The sequence below is a fragment of the Myotis lucifugus genome, unplaced genomic scaffold (genome assembly GCF_000147115.1).
Source record: "Myotis lucifugus unplaced genomic scaffold, Myoluc2.0 scaffold_63, whole genome shotgun sequence".
Taxonomy (NCBI): domain Eukaryota; kingdom Metazoa; phylum Chordata; class Mammalia; order Chiroptera; family Vespertilionidae; genus Myotis; species Myotis lucifugus.
Window position 1 is genome coordinate 2,486,372 of NW_005871111.1, and position 19,439 is coordinate 2,505,810.

General features: G+C 36.4%; 1 protein-coding gene across 1 annotated transcript in view; it reads left to right on the forward strand.

Annotated features, from left to right (window-relative positions):
* The window catches only part of EFCAB7 (EF-hand calcium binding domain 7), a 64,211-nt gene that overhangs the window by 17,606 nt on the left and 27,166 nt on the right, over positions 1-19,439 (forward strand). The window contains 4 exon segments of the mRNA XM_006089772.3: positions 7,856-7,997; positions 12,331-12,440; positions 14,940-15,097; positions 15,740-15,873. Of these exon segments, the coding sequence (XP_006089834.1) occupies positions 7,856-7,997; positions 12,331-12,440; positions 14,940-15,097; positions 15,740-15,873 (544 nt within the window).

Below are 19,439 nucleotides of genomic sequence, written 5' to 3' on the forward strand. Positions count from 1 at the left end.
ACAATCTTCGCCAGCACTTGGAAATTTGTTGATTTGTTAATGGTAGCCATTCTGACAGGTGTGAGGTGATACCTCGTTGTCGTTTTAATTTGCACCTCTCTGATGATCAGTGACTTTGAGCATTTTTTCATATGTCTGTATGTTCACTTTGAAGTGTCTATTTAGGTTCTTTGCCCATTTTTTAATTGGATTGTCTTCCTTTTGTTAAGTTGTATGAGTCCCTTATATATTTTGGATATTAACCCTTTATCAGGTGTATCATTGCCAAATATGTTCTCCCATACAGTGGGATCTCTTTTCATGTTGTTGATGGTTTCTTTTGCTGTGAGAAGCTTTTTATTTTGATGTAGTCCCATTTGTTTCTTCCCTCTTTAGTTTCCTCTGCCCTAGGAGATGTATCTGTAAACATATTGCTATGAGAGATGTCTGAGATTTTGCTGCCTATGGGTTTTTCTAGGATTTTTATGGATTTTTCCGACTTACATTTAAGTCTTTTATCCATTTGAGTTTATTTTTGTGTATGGTGTAAATTGGTGGGCTAGTTTCATTTTTTTGCCTGTACCTGTCCAATTTTCCCAACACCATTTATTGAGGAGACTCTCTTAACTCCATTGTATGCTCTTGTCTCCTTTGTCAAATATTAATAGAGTGTAATGGCTTGGGGTCTCTGTTCTGTTCCATTGATATATATGCCTGTTCTTGTGCCAGGCTGTTTTGATTATGGTGGCTTTGTAGTATAATTTGATATCTGGTGTTGTGATTCCTTCAACTTTGTTCTTCATTCTCAAGATTGCTGCCGCTATTTGGGGTCTTTTTTGGTTCCACATAAATTTTTGGAGTATTTATTCTAGCTCTGTGAAATATGCTGTTGGTATTTTAATAGGGATTGCATTGAATCTGTAGTATGGACATTTTAATGATGTTGATCCTACCAATCCATGAACACGGTATATTCTTTCACTTGTTTATATCTTCTTCTATCTCCTTTTTCAATGTCCTGTAGTTTTCCGAGTACAGGTCTTTTGCCTCCTTGGTTAAGTTTATTCCTAAGAATCTTAATTTTTTTGTTGGAATGGTAAATGGGATTATTTTTTTAGTTTCTCTTTCTGAGAATTCATTATTGATGTATAAAAAAGCCATTGATTTCTGGGTATTGATTTTGTATCCAGCTACCTTGCCAAATTCATTTATTAAATCTAGTAGTTTTTGGTGGAATCTTTAGAGTTTTCTATGTACAATATCATTTCATCTACAAATAATGAGAGTTTTATTTCCTCCTTTCCAATTTGGATACCTTTTATTTCTTCGTGTCTGATCACTATGGTTAGGACTTCCAGTACTCTGCTGAATAAGAGTGAAAGAAGATATCCTATCTTGTTCCTGTTCTTAGTGGAAATGGTTTTAGTTTAGCCCGTTGAGTATGATGTTGGCTGTAGGTTTGTCATATATGGCCTTTATCATGTTGAGATATGCTCCCTCTATTCCCACTTTGCTGAGAGTTTTTATCAAAAATGGGTGTTGGATTATATTGAATGCTTTTTCTGCATATATTGATACGATCATGTGATTTTTGTCTTTCAGTTTGTTTATGTGATGTGTCACATTTATTGATTTACAAATATTGTACCAGCCTTGTATTCCTGGAATAAATCCCACTTGGTCATGGTTTACGATCTTTTTAATATATTGCTGGATGCAATTTGCTAATATTTTGTTGAGGATTTTAGTATATATGTTCATCAGGGATATTGGCCTGTAATTCTCCTTCTTTGTAGTGTCTTTATCTTGTTTTGGAATTAGGGTAATGCTGGCCTCATAAAAAGAGCTTGAAAGTGTTCCTTCCTTTTCGATTATTTGGAATAGTTTGAGGAGTATAGGTGTTAGTTCTTTGAATGTTTGGTAAAACTCCCCTGTGAAGCTGTTTGGACCTGGGCTTTTGTTTGCTGAGAGTTTTTGATTACTGCTTCTATTTCATCATTTGTTATTGGCTTACTCAGATTCTCTGATTCTTCCTGATTCAGTTTTGGGAAATTGTATTTTTCTAGGAATTTGTCCATTTCATCCAGCTTGTTATATAGTTGTTCATAGTATTATCTTACAATCCTTTATATTTCTGTGGTATTAGTGGTTACTTCTCTGCTTTCATTTCTGATTTTATTTATTTGGGTCCTCTCTCTTTGTTTCTTGATGAATCTGGCTTGGCTTCATTTTTTTTTGTGTTTTTTTTTTTTTAGTCTCTATGCCATTAATTTCTATTATAATCTTTATGATCTCTATGCCATTAATTTCTATTATAATCTTTATGATTTCCTCCCTTCTACTTACTCTGGGCGTTTCTTGTTTTGTTTTGTGTGTGTGTGTGTGTGTGTGTGTGTGTGTGAGTGTGTGTGTGTGTGTGTGTGTGCGTGTTTCTCTTTCTAGTTCTTAAAGTTGTAGGGTTGAATAGTTTATTGTTGATTTTTCTTGTTTTTTAAAAAAATATATTTTATTTATTTTTTTTTCCAGAGAGGAATGCACACCCGCTACTGGAGATGTGTCTGCAACCAAGGTACATGCCCTTGACTGGAATTGAACCTGGGATCCTTCAGTCCTCAGACTGACGCTCTATCCACTGAGCCAAACTGGTTAGGGCTTTTTTGTTTGTTTGAAGTAGGCCTGTAGTGCTATGAACTTTCCTCTCAGGACTGCTTTTGCTGTGTCCCAGAGATTTTGGGTTGTTGTGTATTCATTTTCATTTGTTTCCAGGAAGTTTTTGATTTCTTTCTTGATTTCATTGGTAACCCATTCATTCTATTTAGCCTCCAAGTGTTTGAATGATTTGGGTGTTTTTACTGTAGTTGATTTCTAATTTCATTCCACTGTGATCTGAGAAGAGGCTTGATATGATTTCAATCTTCTTGAACTTATAGAGACTTGTTTTGTGTCCTAATATATGGTCTATCTTTGTGAATGATCCATGTGCACTTGAGAAGAATGTATATTCTGCAGTTTTGGGTGAAATGTTCTATGAATGTCTATTAAATCCATCTGATCCAGGGTGTGCTTTAGAGTCACTGTTTCCTTGTTAATTTTTTGTCTGGAAGATCTATCCAGTGAAGTCAGCAAGGTGTTAAAGTCCCCTACTATGACTGTGTTGTTGTCGATCTCTCCTTTAAAGTCTTCCAGAATTTTTTAAAAATATATTTAGGTGCTCCTATGTTGGGTCCATGTATGTTTACCAAGGTTATATCCTCTTGTTGGATTGATCCCTTTATGTAGTGGCCTTTGTTGTCTCTTGTGATGGCCTTCATTTTGAAGTCTATTTTGTCAGATATGAGTATTGCTACTCCAGCTTTTTTTCTTCTTTTCCATTTGCACAGAAAAATTTTTTCCATCCCTCCGATCTCATCCTGTGTGTGTCTTTTGTTCTGAGGCAGGTCTCCTATAGACAGTATCTAGTTGGGTCATGTTCTTGTATCCATTCAGCTACCCTATGTCTTTTGATTGGAGCATTTAGTCCATTAATATTTAAGGTTATTATTGATACGTACTTATGTATTGCCATTTAATTCTGTATGCCTAGGTTTCTCTCTCTATTTCTTCTCATTACAGCAGTCCCTTTAGCATTTCTTGTAATGCTGGCTTGGTGGTGATGTACTTCTTTAGCCCCTCCCTTTTTTTTGGTCTGAGAAGCTCTCTATTTGACTGTCTATGTTGAATGATAGCCTTGCTGGGTATAGTAATCTTGGTTTCATATCCTTGCTTTCCATAACCTTGAGCACTTCATGCCATTCCCTTCTGGCCTGTAGAGTTTCTGATGAATAATCAGGTGTCAGCCTTATGGGAGCTCCTTTGTAGGTAACAGTTTGCTTTTCTCTTTCTGCCTTTAAGATTCTGTCTTTGTCTTTAATTTTTGGCATTTTAATTATAATGTGTCTGGGTGTTGGTCTGTTTGGGTTCTTCTTACTTGGGGTTCTCTGGGCCTCCTGAACTTGTGTGAGTTTTTCCTTTACCAGGTTAGGAAAGTTTTCTGTCATTATTTCTTCAAACACTTTCTCTATTCCTTTCTCCCTTTCTGCCTCTTCTGCTATTTGAATATTATGTTTCATGTTGTCCCATAGCTCTCTTAAGCTGTCTTCCTGATTTTTAATTGTTTTTTTTCTTTTTGGTTCTCTGAATGAGTGATTTTTTTCCACCCTGATTTGATCCTCAGCTTCCCCTAATCTGCTGTGTATTCCTTCCAATGTGTTCTTTATTTGTGCTATGTCATTCTTTATTTTTGTTTCCTTTTCTTTTCTTTTTTTTTTCTTTCAGGAAAAACTCTTTATTTTCAGATGTACTAGTACAGTGACTCAGGGGAATCTGTTTCCAAATCCTGAGTCTATTTTTTTTCATAGTTACTATATCTTTTCTCATGCTGTTGATCATCTTTACCATCATTATTCTGAACTCTATATCAGGTAAATTTCTTATCTCCATTTCATTTATCTCTTCTTCTGAAGAATTTTCTTGTTTTTTCACTGGGGGTTGTTTCTTTGTCTTCTCATTTTGGCTGCCTGTTTGGGCTTGTGACTATGTATTAGGTTGATCTGCTATGCCTCTCAATCTTTAGTGCAGGACAATGTCAAATGCTGTTTTTGTCTAATTAGATCAGGCAAAGACTCAAAGTCTCCAGAGAATGCCTCTGCCTAACAGACTGATAGGATTTTGTCTTGAATTGCCCACAGGCAATCGTCCACAGGTGTGGCAAGAGTTTGTTTGTTTTTTAACAGTGTGGGGTAATTTCTTCTGCCTGGAGGCTAATAGTTATTCTCAGTCTTCTATTAGGCCTCAGAAACTCTGCACCTTGGGTTAAGGTGTTTTCCAATAGGGTGGATCAACTGTCTTCCCCCCAGGCAAGCCACCTATATAGCAAATGTCTGTGTGAGAAAGATGACCTCCACAGCATGAGGGAATGACTCAGCACAGGAAGCCTTCTGAGCTCTAACCCCAAAGCCCCTGGTCCTAGCTTCTGCTCACACAGCTCCAGTCCACTCTGCCAGAGCACAAGGTGAGTAGCTCCACAGGGAATTTTGTGCAATGGCCCTTTAAGAGGGTGCCTGGATTCCAGCCGTCTCTCCTTGGCAGACAGCAACCCTATTGCTTTTCATAGCCAGATGTTGTGTGGGTACCCTTCTCAGTTCTGATGCTCTCTGCTGGGGAGCACAGCTTGGGAATTAGACCCCAGAGTTCTGAGGGGCAACCCCCACAGCTGAGATATCTCTCAGGAACTGCTGTTGCTGTCTGTGGGAGCCTGGCCAGCCCTTTCACACTTCCGCCCCTCCTACCAGTCTCTATGCTGTCTCCACTTTTGGTTCTCGGTTAACAGGGTTCTCTCCAGTGAGTCTTCCATTGGTTATTCAGGAAGTTTTCTTGTATTTTAGTTGTAATTCCAGTTTGGTCCTGGGAGCATGTCCATGCAGCATCTACTGACTCTGTCACCATTTTTAATCCTACCACCCAACTTTTTAAATGATAACAATACTGATCACATTATGGTAATGGCAAAATTATTACATTTTACACCATTAGTGGCATAAAATTAGCATCACTCTAACAAAGCAATATGGAAACACATCAATAGCCTTAAAAAATATACATACTTTTTGTCTAGAATTTCTTCTGAAGGATATTATTTATTAGAAAAAAAATTTAGATAAAATAGTATTTATTTTAGCATTGTCTGTGCTGATGAGAAATTCAAAATGACCTACATGTCCAATATTTTAAAAATTGTTAAGTAAGTAATGGTATACCAACTCAATGGGTAATTATGGAACCAGTTAAATTGAAATTTTGAATATTGCTTAGCAAAAAATTTTTTCAAGAGACAAAGTTAGCATTATTTATTTATTTATTTATAGTCCTCACTTGAAGATATGTGTTTTTTTAAAATTGATTTTTAGAGAGAGATCAATATAAAAGAGAAACATCGATTGATTGCCTCCTGTATGCCCTAGCCAGGAATGAACCTGCAACCTAGGTACGTGCCCTGACCAGGAATCAAGCCCACAACCTTTTGGTGTATGGGACAATGCTTCAACCAACTGAGCCACCCGGCCAGGGTTGTGTCTTTTAAGTGCCATATAAGTCTTTCTATAATGGATTAGTAATATTTTTATATTGTGTTATACAGCAAATACACACCTTTTTAGTAGTTATCTTAATATTATTAAAGCCTTGAGTTTATTATTTAAATATCCTTACAGATAATTTTTCAGAATCATTCTTTGTAAAGTAACTTCAAAATCTCATTAATATTTTTTGAAGTCATTAGGAGTAGAATAGACATATGTGCTACATTATAGCTAAGCAAGTCTACTAATGATAAAGTGAAAAGCATTTTTGCACAGATCTATGGTAATGGCACAATTTCTTATACCTTGAATAGAGAATCCTTTACTTTCTACATAAGGAGCCATCTTCAAGTTGTGTATAATTCTAGTTATGAGATCCCATATATACATATTCATTTGGATTAGGAAAAGGGATTTGGCTAAACCAAGAGATGGTAGAGCCAATTTTATAGAATGTTCTTTCTGAAAACTGATATTTATCAGTATTTTGCTATAGCTCTGAAACTAAGTGAATTTTCTTTTAGTATGTAGACTTGAAATAATTATTTTCATTTTCACATACTTTATCTTTTAAATACTTTTTTTTTTTATTTTTTTTTTTTTAAATATATTTTATTGATTTTTTACAGAGAGGAAGAGAGAGGGATAGAGAGTTAGAAACATTGATTACAGAGAGGAAGGGAGAGGGATAGAGAGTCAGAAACATCAATGAGAGAGAAACATCGATCAGCTGCCTCCTGTACAGCCCCCAACTGGGGGTGTGCTTGCAACCAAGGTACATGCCCTTGACCGGAATCGAACCAGGGATTCTTCAGTCTGCAGGTCGACGCTCTATCCACTGAGCCAAACCAGTTAAGGCAGTCCTTACTTCTTCATTCCTACTATAATCATTATTATTGCAGCATGTTTATTTATTACTAGAGGCCCGGTTCATGAAATTTATGCACTTTAGGAGGGGGGGTCCCCTCAGCCCAGCCTGTGCCCTCTCATAGTCCAGGAGCCCTCAGGGGATGTCTGACTGCCAGCTTCGCACTGCCGTGGAGGCGGGAGAGGCTCCTTGCCACTACCACTGTGCTCGTCAACCGTGAGCCCTGCTTCTGGCTGAGCAGTGCTCCCCCTGTGGGAGTGCACTGACCACCAGGGGGCAGCTCCTGCATTGAGCATCTGCCCCCTGGTGGTCAGTGTGCATTATAGTGACCTGTCGTTCCGCTGTTTGGTTGATTTGCATAGTAGCTTTTTATTATATAGGACTTTGTTTCAATACTTCTCTCATTCTCATGAACTTTATATTTTTTTTACTTCTTCTCTTCATTATGTTTTTTTCCTAACTTGTCATTATCCAAGTTCGGCTGACCCTTCAAGATACAGTTCATGGGTTGCTCTCTCTGTTTATATTGATGAACTCCTTCCCTCCACCTCTCCCCTACTGCATGCACACACACACACACACACACACACACACACACACACACATCAGACATTGAGCACCTACAATGTGTCAGGCACTATTTTAGGAACTGCAATTATAATATTATTTTGCATATATAATTCTTTTTTTGTTCTAACCATATACTACTATCAATTATAATTGAATTGTGTCATGTCTGTTTTTTACCTCTTAATGACAGTTGCAAATTCCTGGAAGTCAATGTTCTATTTACAGTTCTTTTATATCCTCCTCAGATTTCTCCTCCTTGTTATGCATGCTGGCAACATTTAGTAAACATAGTTTGAAAAAAAAATTTTTTTCTTTATTTCAGGAGTGGCAATGTGTACAATCAAAAGGTTGCTTTTTCTTAGAAGAAAATGGTGAAATCATTAGTCATCAATACAGGATGCAAATAGCTCAGAGGTCCATGGTTTATTTAACAATTAAACCATTAAATCTGAGCCAAGTTGAAGGCAAGTTTAAAATTTTTACATATTTTAACCCTCTTTGAAAATACTTATGTAAGTATGTGATAGTTTTATTTAGTGAAGAAGATAATCTGCCTAAGAAACATGTGGTTACATACATTTAAAGAGTTAATTTATACATTGTTACCATATTTTGCAAAGCAAGTAAGTTGCTTTTTGTATATGTCTAAAGCATGTTTTATTTTAATTCATTTAAAAATCTTATGACATAGAATTAACTTTTCATTTGCTAATTAATCCTTAGCTTTGTCACTTACCAAATTTTAGAATTAATATGTTAAGAAAAATTCTATAGAAATGTAATTTATTTATTTATTTTTTTAAAAAAAATATTTTATTGATTCTTTACAGAGAGGAAGGGAGAGGAATAGAGAGTTAAAAACATCAATGAGAGAGAAACATGGATCAGCTGCTTCCCGCACACCCCCTACTGGGGATGTGCCTGCAACCAAGGTACATGCCCTTGACTGGAATCGAACCTGGGACCCTTGAGTCCACAGGCCGACGCTCTATCCACCGAGCCAAACCGGTCTGGGCTAGAAATGTAATTTAAGACAATATGAACTGCAAGTATTTTTTAATAATTCCAAAGCCATATGTCATATGATTTAGACAATTCTTATTAATAATTATTGCATTCATACTAATATTCTTTTTTTTTGTACACAAATGCTAGGTAAAAATTAGTAATTTCCAAGTGTCTAACATAGTTATTATGTCATTTAATAATTCCCTAGAAACGCTTATAATGTTGATTGTTCTAAATATCAATGTTTTCTTTTATTATGTTTACATATAAACATTTTCTAACTAGAGGTTCTTCCCCATTCCCATTCTTTTTTCCTCCTAATGTAGATTCACTGTATATCTTGTAGGATACTTACAACATTTGGTAGTTGATGCTTTTAAATAGTAATTACTATAGTCATTTTTTAAACAAAGGTTTCAAGATAGGCCTGCAAATTCAATGTTGTTGTTAATTCTCCATATTCTTACAAAAAAGATTTCCTTATTCATTTATTTCTCAAATATTTATTGAGGATCCATATACTTAGTAGCATTTTAGGTGCTTAGGATACATCAGAATACAAAAAAGACAAAAATGCCTGCCCTTATGAACTTACATTCTAATGGGGGAAATAATAAATAATAAACATACTAAATAGTAAATGCCATGTATGTTAGAAGGTGATAAGTGCTATGAGAAAAACATAGGGGAAAGGGTGCATTGTGAATGCCGAGGGAATATGGGTTGCCACTGAAATGGAGTGGTTAGTGTATGCTTCATTAAGAAGCTGATATTTGAGCAAAGACTATGAAAGAAGTATATCAATTGTGAACTGCTACATAACAAAATATCCCAAAACTCAGTAGCTTAAAATAATTAAACATTTGTTTGCTCATGAGTTTGTCTCATGGATAGTTCTTTTGGTCTGAGTTAGGCTTGGCTTTTCTCTGTAGGGCTCATGCATGCACCTGTTGTCTGCTGCTGGCTAGTTGCTGTCTGGTGTTACTGATCTTGGCTGGGCTCTCTACTCTGTATGGGGCCTATGGGCTCTCAGTTGGGACAGTTTGACTCTACCTCATTTAATCTTTTTCTTTTTTTTCTTTTAAGATTTTTTTTTTTAGAGAGAGGCAGGGCGAGGGGGATTGATGCAAAAGCAAAACAGATTGGCCACCTCCCAAACTCTCCTTACCCGCAACCTGGGGATGTGCCCTGACTGGGAATTGAACTGACTGGGAATTGAACCAGCAACCTTTTGGTACATGGCACAAAGCCCAACCAACTGAGCCACACCGGCCAGGAGTCTGGACTTGTTCTCATGGTGTAACAGGGATCTTTGAGAGAAAGCAGAAGCACCATAGGGCCTCCCGATGCCTGGGCTCAGAAATGGCATGTTTCTTCTTGCTGCTCACAGCAAGTCATAAGACAAGTCCAGATTTATAAAGTGAAGAAATAGACTTGACCTCTTAAGGAAGGAGCTGCAAAGTCACATTGCAAAGGGCTGTAGATACAGATAGGAAAAGCCATTTTTGCTGTCTTCCACAGAAGACAAGGGGGTATGCTTTGTGGGTGTAAGGGTGTTGAGAAGGATGAGTGAAGAGTGGAGGAGGTGAGAGTGTGCATAGTTTAGAAGAAGAGCAAGGGGCTAGAGTGTTTAGAATTAGGTAAGGAAACTATGAGGAACAAGGACAAAATCAGATAGAGGGTTTTTACCATAATGAGGATGTGGCCTTTAATCTGAGGGAAATGAAGAACCTTTAGGAGGATTTTCCCATGGCTGCCATCAAGATTTTCTTTTTCTTTTATTTTCAACAGTTTGAATATGTGCTTGGTATTTTTGCTTTTCTTGTTGATACTGCTTGATTTGTGTTTTTTTTTGTTTGTTTGTTTGTTTTGTATTTATCCTGCTTAGGGCTCTATGAGTATCTTGGATTTATGGCTTGTTGTCTTGTATAATTTTTAGAAAATTTTCCACTTTTATTTCTTCAAACTAGAGGACCGGTGCATGAAATTCATCTATAGGTGTGTGTGTCCCTCAGCCCAGCCTGCGCCCTCTCCAATCTGGGACCCCTCGAGGCAGTCGGACATTCCTCTCACAATCCAGGACTGCTGGCTCCCAACCGCTCGTCTGCCTGCCTGCCTGCCTGCCTGGTTGCCCCTAACCACTCCCCTGCCAGCCTGATCGATGCCTAACTTCTCCCCTGCCAGCCTGATTGCCCCTAACTGTCCTCCCCTGCTGGCCCGGTCACCCCTAACTGCCCTCCCATGCAGGCCTGGTTTCCCCTAACTGCCTTCCCCTGCAAACCTGATTCTCCCACCCCCACTGCCCTCCCCTGCAGGCCTTGTCCCTCCCAACTGTCCTCCCCTGCAGGCCTGGTCACCCCCAACTGCCCTCCCCTGCAGGCCTGGTCGCCCCTAACTATCCTTCCCTGCAGGCCTGGTACCCCCCAACTGCCCTCCCCTGCAGGCCTGGTCCCCCCCCCCCCAACTCCTCTCCTATGCAGGCCTGGTCCCCCCAACTGACCTCCTCTGCCAGCCTAATCGCCCACAACTGCCCTCCTTTGCTGGCCTAATCGCCCACAACTTCCCTCCTTGCCAGCCATCTTGTGGCAGCCATCCTGTGTCCATATGGGGGCGACGAGTGATGGTCAATTTGCATATTACCTCTTTATTATATAGAATATTGCTCTGTCCTCTGTCTTTAGCCACTTGTATGGTATGGATAAAGATGTATGCCTGACATCTCGTCCTCCTGTTTTTTATCACAAATAAGCCAGTGCTTGCATGTCCTCTCTCCTTTGAAAGGTCTGTCTTTCCTTGGATTTGAGGCTATTTGGTGGCCCTGTGACCTCAGCTCTGAATGGGTTCAAGAAAATTTATGATTTTGTAGTTCATTCACTTTTCCTTATTGTTTGGGTGGGAGCAACATTTTTCCAACTCCTAACTCCATGAGAAGATTATGAGTAGAGGCAGGACATAATATGACTTGTATTTTATCAAGATAGTCAGATTGTCATATTGAAAAGAGACTGAAGGGTGCCCAGGAGAAAGCAAGGAGACCAGCTAGGGTGCTATTGCAGAATTCTAAGAGGTAAGTGATTATGCTTTGAACTGGAATGTACAAAGGATCAGAAGTAAAAATTCTGGAGATATTTTGAAGGTTGAACCATAGGGTTTTCTGGGTATTGGTTGTGATATATGAGAAAAGAAAAAAGTTAAAGATGACTCCAAGATTTCTGGCTTGAGCAACTGAAAGGAATGAATTACTATTAACAGAGATTGAGAAGAGTATAGATGGACAGTTTTTTAAAAGGGGTTGAGGAAGGTCAGTTTTAGATATAGAAATCCAAGTGGAAATGTTAAATAGCAGTTGTTTATATAGATCTAATGTTGAGAGGTAAGGTTCTAACTGGAAATACAAATTTTGGAGTTGTTAACACATAGATGGTGTCTGACATCTCTTCCTCCAACTATGTTTTCCCTCAGGTAACCAGTACTTGCATCCCTTCTCTCCCTAAAGGGTTTTGTTTTTCTTTGGATTTCAGGCTTCTTGGTTGCCTTGCAACCTCAGATCTTTGATAAAGTCAAGAAAAATTATGATTTTTAGAAATTGTGTATGTGGAGAATGTTTGTAACAAGCTCACTGTATATAAGTATGTGCCTTATTGCAAATGCAATTATGTTTTTATATAAAAGTAGAATGTGTATTTCTAAAAAAGAATCCAGTGGGAAAAGAAACCACTAACTTCTTCTTTAAATGGGAAGAGTAAGTAGTGAGTGCTTATTTTAAGATTTTGGGTTTTTTATTTGTAGGAAAACCATCACCTTGGTTATCAGTTGATACTGCCTTGTATATCCTTAAGGAAAGTGAGAATCAAGCAAACCTGCAGCTCATGTGTTTTACTGAACTACGAAATAGAGAAGTATACATATATGTTTTCTAATATTTAATTTTAAAATATAGTATGAATTCAAGTTTGGGGACAATAGTAGTTTTTCTATATTTTATTTTTTTAACTTTTGTATATTTTCTTCCAATTAAGGCATATACAGTACTTAAACACTATATAGAATATTACATATGTTTTATTGTGAAGGATTATTTTTTGTTCGCTGAGATTTAAGAATTGAGGCTTGATTGGCAGTCTTAGCTTCATAACTTAACAGTTGTATGACATTGTACTTCACTTTCCTCTTCTCTAAATACCTGATTCCACACATGAGAACATTTTTTGTTAGACTCAAAAAAAGGGTTGATACCAGTGGACAGTTTCCCCCTAAATGCAAGTAATTCAAGACTTGGGAAAGACTTGCTTTAGATGTTTATTTTACTTACATGCTACTGCAAAAAAGAAAAATGTCAAGATTACTATCCTCAGGCTTGACTCATATTATAGGGTTCAAAAATAGATTGATCTGAAGAAATGCTTTTAAATGATTTTATATGTTGCTCATAGGGTTGCTCTGATCTTTTCTAATTATATATTTACTCAGAAGCCAAAAATGTGAGGCAGATACATAAATGTGGCTATTTATTTTATGAGGACTACAAAATACATCTGCTACACAACAACAGGAATAATACTATTCAAGGGCTTACTGCAATATCATATTTAATCTTTATATAGGTCCAACGACAGACAAACATTTCCCTGATGGAATGTTATATAAAAGTCTTTATTGTAGGCTTCCTTACAGACAAGAATAGTTATAGGCAAGAAACAAATAAAATGACAGAAGTTAATGTTTGACTAAACTCCTCTTCAGAACTGACTACAAAGTTAAGTTCAAGATAAAGCATTATCTAAAACAATAGCTTTTCCCATTTTTGCTTTGGATAAAATTACTTTCTTATGAGATTGCATGTGTAAAAATGTTAGTACATAGCAAGCCTGTAATAAAGTTTGAATGAGTTTCTATTTACCCCTTTACTATATGGGCTTCTGGTTATCTGTAATATGTCATATTTACAAAGGACTTTTCACTTTTAGTTTTAGTTTCACAAATTTTCTTTAAAAAGAATTTTGTGCCCATGAAAGACTTTCCATTTGCCATCCACAGTGGCAATTCAGGGTTATATGTGGAGTTTCATGGGATAACATATATTAGGAAGTGGCAAGAACTGTTTTTCACTCCTGGGTATCAGTCTACATCTGGCCAGTCTAAAAGATTATGGCTTCCAAAGGATGGCTTTGGTCAATCTTTAGTCTTCAAAATGACTCTCGGTTTTATTAGGTTGCTTCTTGCATTAAAATAGGACATGGTCACTTTTTTTAAAAATATGTTTTATTGAATTTTTACAGAGAGGAAGGGAGAGGGATAGAGAGTCAGAAACATCAATGAGAAAGAAACATCGATCAGCTGCCTCCTGCACACATCCTACTGGGGATGTGCCCACAATCAAGGCACATGCCCTTGCCCAGAATCGAACCTGGGACCTTTCAGTCTGCAGGCTGACGCTCTATCCACTGAGTCAAACCGGTTAGGGTGGACATGGTCACTTTAAGATGACTATGGTTCCCCTGATAGGTGAGGGCAGAATTTGGGATATACGTACACAGGATGACCTAAAATATACCTGGGTTTTGAAAGGTTTTGAACATAATACCAGACAGAAATCCCTAGAGCTATTCTGTACTGAAGGGCAAATAGCTGACAGAACATTCTTAGAATTAATATGTTTGACAGAGACAACCCCTAGGTTTTATAGGAAGCCATTGGGCTTCAGAAAGTACCTAGAAGGTCCATAGAAAGATACCATTTTGCTTTATTTTATAGAACAAGAGAATAAGATATTTCCCTATACAAATATCCTGGTACTCATTATAAATATCCTGTGATGGAAAATAATTTTATATAAGGTAGATTTACATGGGATTCTGCCATGTTGTTTTATAGTCCATATTGCATAATAGAAAAATTCCAGTGTGTTTGCCTGTAGAATTGGATTCTTATGAATATGGCTAATTTATATAAATAGTTAACTCTTTTAAATATATTTAATTTTTATTTTGTGTCATTGAAATCTGAGTTACAAATTATATATTTATATTTGAATCATATTAGGGAACTGTACCCTGGAAAAATTATTCTAAGATCTCTGTCTTTGCTTTCTGTTGAAGATATTTGCTTCACAATCATTTTTAACATGATTGGAAAAGATTTAGAAATTATATAATTTTTTACCTATTATAGTTTTAAGCATTAAAAAAGATAGAACTACATAGAATTATATCTAATAGTCTTATACTAGAGTTACCATTGAAAACAGATGTTGAAGCCTGTAAAAGATTGATAAAACTAAAATAGAATTGGTGAATATTGATTTTAAAATTTATTTCTAATGCTTCCTTTTCAGAAAGAAGATGGAAAGTCATTAAGATTTATGGTGGTTTTAAAAATTCTTCTTCTTTTCAAAACAGGTTTTTGGATGGACTGGTGAACTAGGACCTGGAATTTACTGGTTAATTCCTTCCACAACTGGCTGTAGGCTGAAGAAAGAAATAAAACCAATAACAGAAGAAGCCCAGCTGGTGTGTAGGGATGAAACAGGGGAATTGTTTCTTACAAATGAATTTAGGTAAGTCTTGTTTCTGAAGGTTAGAACTTAACATTTAGACTGGACACATATATATTAATAGCCTGTCTTCCACCCTTTCCTTTGGGCAGCTGCCACTCCCACCCCATGATTCTAATTCAATAATTCAACTCTTTCACTAGGCTTCTGGAAGTGACCTTGCATTCACAGGTCTGGGATTGCCATTCATTTCTGGGTTCCATACATTTAGCAAGTCAGCTTTAGTCATACATCTCAATTTCTCCTCCCATAGGCACTGCCGTAAAACTAGATCCTGCTAGTTGCACTGTTGACTTAGATAACTGTCAAACATGAAATCCAAGCACTTAGGTGGTTTTCCCATGCCCTAGATACACACATCATCTGGTAGAAAGGAAGAAGAAAGATTGGAGAAAGGAGAAAAGAAGGGAACTGCTATTAATTGAGGTCCTACTATGTGTTAAGATACAATGATTGCTTTAGAAGCTTCTTTATCTCATACAATACTAGACTGAGTAAAAATATACATTTGGATACATTAGCTTTATAGTTCACAAAAACTGTTCAATAACTTGATATTACTTCTTTTTGAAAGTTATCTTTATAGAAAGCTTCAGTCAAGTTGCCTTGGAGACAAGAAATAATTTGCTGTTTTTATAATTTTAGGTCAACTTTATCAGATATATTTGAAATAATTGACTTAGATGGAAATGGTCTTCTTAGTCTTGAAGAATATAATTTTTTTGAATTGAGAACAAGTGGTGAGAAATGTGATGAAGATGCTTGGGCTGTCTGCAGAGGTAAGCACTTTTCTTTTTTTAAAAAAACAATATGTTTTTATTGATTTTTTAGAGAGAGAAGAAGGGAGAGGGACAGATAGAAACATCGATGAGAGAAAGACATCAATCAGCTGCCTCCTGCAAACTGGGCATGTGCCCTGACTGGAATCGAATCGGTGGCCTGTTAGTTCATGGGTTGATGTTCAACCACTGAGCCACACTGGCTGAGCAGCAATTTTCTTTTTCTTAATGGATTATGTAAAGAAATATATAGGTCCCCTCTCATTCTTAAGAAGTAAAATGTCAGACTTCTCCTTGGAATATTATTATAGCAATTGTTTGTAGATCATAAAAATGGAAACATTTATTTTACTTAAACTGATAGTTGGTATAGTACTCAAAGAAAATATGAATGATAATACTTAATTGTAATTTTGTTTTCAACCTGTGCTCTTTGGCGCTTAGAATGTAAAAAACTTTGTCCTAGCCCTAGCCCGTTTGGCTCAGTGGATGGAGTGTCGGCCTGAGGACTGAAGGGTCCTGGGTTCGGCTCCATTCCTAGTAGGACGTGTGCAGGAGGCAACCAATCAATTATTCTCTCATCATTGATGTTTCTATCTCTCTCTCCTTCTCCCTTCCTCTCTGAAATCAATAAAAATACATTAAAAATATTTAAACAAAAAACACTTTGCCCTAGCTCTTGATATCAATGGGACTGCAGTGGTCAAGAACCCCAAACTGTGCCCAGGAGAGGGCAGCAAAGATCTAATAAACTAGAGTTTTACTAAAAATTAAGTTTCCAGGAAGTTGTTTATACCTATTAAGAATTCTTTGGGTTTTTTGTATTTGAGTTAAATTATAAAATTGCATCTATGGAAGTATGGAAACCAAAAATACCAAATAAATATATTGAGAATGAGGCAAAAGCAATTGTCACTTAGGAGTATGGGATTTGGGTGGGGCTTTATATTTAAGACAAGGACTGAAAGGTCAAGGAGGAAAACCAAAAAGCCATAGCCAGAACAAGAAGTTTGAGGAGGAACAAATACCAGATTAATTCACATATATCTATCACTGGGGCAGTACTGTGTCCTACTCTTCTGGTTCTTAAAATGATCTAAGCTTGGCAGTCAGTGAGCCAAATGGAAGTCTGAAAAATATTTATCTAAACAGCAAGTAAGGTAGACATATTAATATAAAGGTTTTTAAAAATATATCTCTTTAGCTGAGTTTATATAGTATAATCAATAAGAAATGTATATTGATTTATAATATTAAATTTTGATTAACAAGATTGATAATATACTTAAGTGTATTATTTTTAGAATGATGCTATTATCTTGTAACTTTAATGATATAATCTTTTAATTCTTTATTGTTTACACTAGAGCAGTGATGGCGAACCTATGACACGTGTGTCAGAGGTGACACGCGAACTCATTTTTTTGGTTGATTTTTCTTTGTTAAATGGCATTTAAATATATAAAATAAATATCAAAAATATAAGTCTTTGTTTTACTATGGTTGCAAATATCAAAAAATTTCTATATGTGACATGGCTCCAGAGTTAAGTTAGGGTTTTTCAAAATGCTGACACGCCGAGCTCAAAAGGTTCTCCATCACTGCACTAGAGCATAGTCCATAAGAGTGATTCATAATTAGGATTTTCTTACTATAAAATTGTTGATAAATATAATTTATTTAATAATTTAATTAAATTGGTAGAGTTGATAGTTAACCTTTTTTGAGAACTTATCATGTACTAGGTGGACGCACTTCTACATATCAACTCTCTGAGATATGTGCTATTATTCTCATTTTACAAATAAGGAATCAGAATAAAAGAGGGTAAGTCACTTGAGCATGGTTAGACAGCAAAAAATTTCACAGCTGAATTTCAAACCTAGGCAGTCAGACTCCAGAACCTTAAGCACCATGCTATAAAAAATACCCAAGAATGGTTGACTTAAAAAGTGATTTGGGGAGAATGTCTCTTTTACCAACATTAATAATACTACAAAGAAACAGGCTTTTTAAGTTCTGAAGTGTTTATATTTTTAATCACATATAATATTAATTTTATCATTTTCCTTGATAATAAGAAAACATTATCTATAAGATCATTTTAATAAACTCTTGTTAGACTTAAATGTGCCTTTATTTTATTTTTAGAGAAGTTTTAGGTTTATAGTAAAGATTAAATAGATAATCCCATGTATCCTTTCTCCCCCCCCCCACCAGTTCTCCCTATTATAAACATGTTGTATTAATTAGTATGGTACATTTGTTAAAATTGATACTGATATGTCATTATTAACTAAAATCCATAGTTTGTATTAGGATTATATTATGTTGTACAATTCTTTGGATTTTGACAAATATATAATTTCATGTATCTGGCATTACAGAATCATAAAGAATCATTTCATTGCCCTAAAAATCCTCTATGCTGTACCTATTTATCTACCTATTCCTCCCTCCAAACTTTTGGCAACCACTGATTTTTTTACTGTCTCTATAGTTTTGCCTCTTCCAGAGTATTGTCTTGTTAGAAAATCGTACAATACATAGCCTTTTCAGATTGTCCTCTTTCACTTCGCAATATGCATTTAGTTTCCTTTATCAAGGCTTGATAGTTCATTTCTTTTTACCGCTGAATTATATTTTGTTGTTTGAAAGTACCACAGTTTGTTTATTCACCTATTAAAGGACATCTTGATTACTTCCAGTTTTTGGCAATAATGAATATAGCTGTTATAAATAATCAATGCACAGATTTTTGTGTGTACATAATTTTCAACTCATTTCAATCATTTCAGTTAATGAATGGTATAGCAATGAAATGGTATTGCTGTATGGCATAGTAAACCTGTGTTTAACTTTGAAAGAACTGTCTTCCAAAGTGACTGTACCATTTGCATTCCCACCAGCAATGAATCCTGTTGCACCATACAACATTTGGTATTGTCAGTTTTTTGGATTTAGCCATTCTAATATGTGTGTAGTGGTATTTCATTGTTGTTTTATTTTGCAATTCCTTAATGAAATATAACACCGAGTATCTTTTCATATGTTTCTTTGCCATCTGCATATTTTCTTTGGTGAGGTGTCCAGATTTTTTGTCCATTTTTTAATTAAGATATTTGTTTCCTTATTGTTGAGTTCTTTTTTTTTTAATTTTTTTTATTGCTTAAAGCATTACAAAGGGTATTACATATGTGTCCTTTTTTTTCCCCCCGCCCTTGACAATACCCCGGCTTCCCCTACCCCCCAGTGTCTTATGTCCATTGGTTATGCTCATATGCATGCATACAAGCCCTTCAGTTGATCTCTTAACCCCCTCCCTCCTGCCCCCCAACCCTCCCCGGCCTTCCCTGCCGGAAGCCGGTCCATCCTTGCTGCTTGACACAGTCGCTGCAGGAAAGAAACATCTGCACAGCATTTGTTTCAAGGGACCTGGCATATATAGCATATTGTTCTTAATATGTTTGCTCTCCTTAGTGCCATGTGTTTTAACCAAGGTCACCTCTCCGAGAAAGGTTGTTTCCCCAGGTGGGGATCTTTCCCTGAGGTTAGGGAGGGGATAC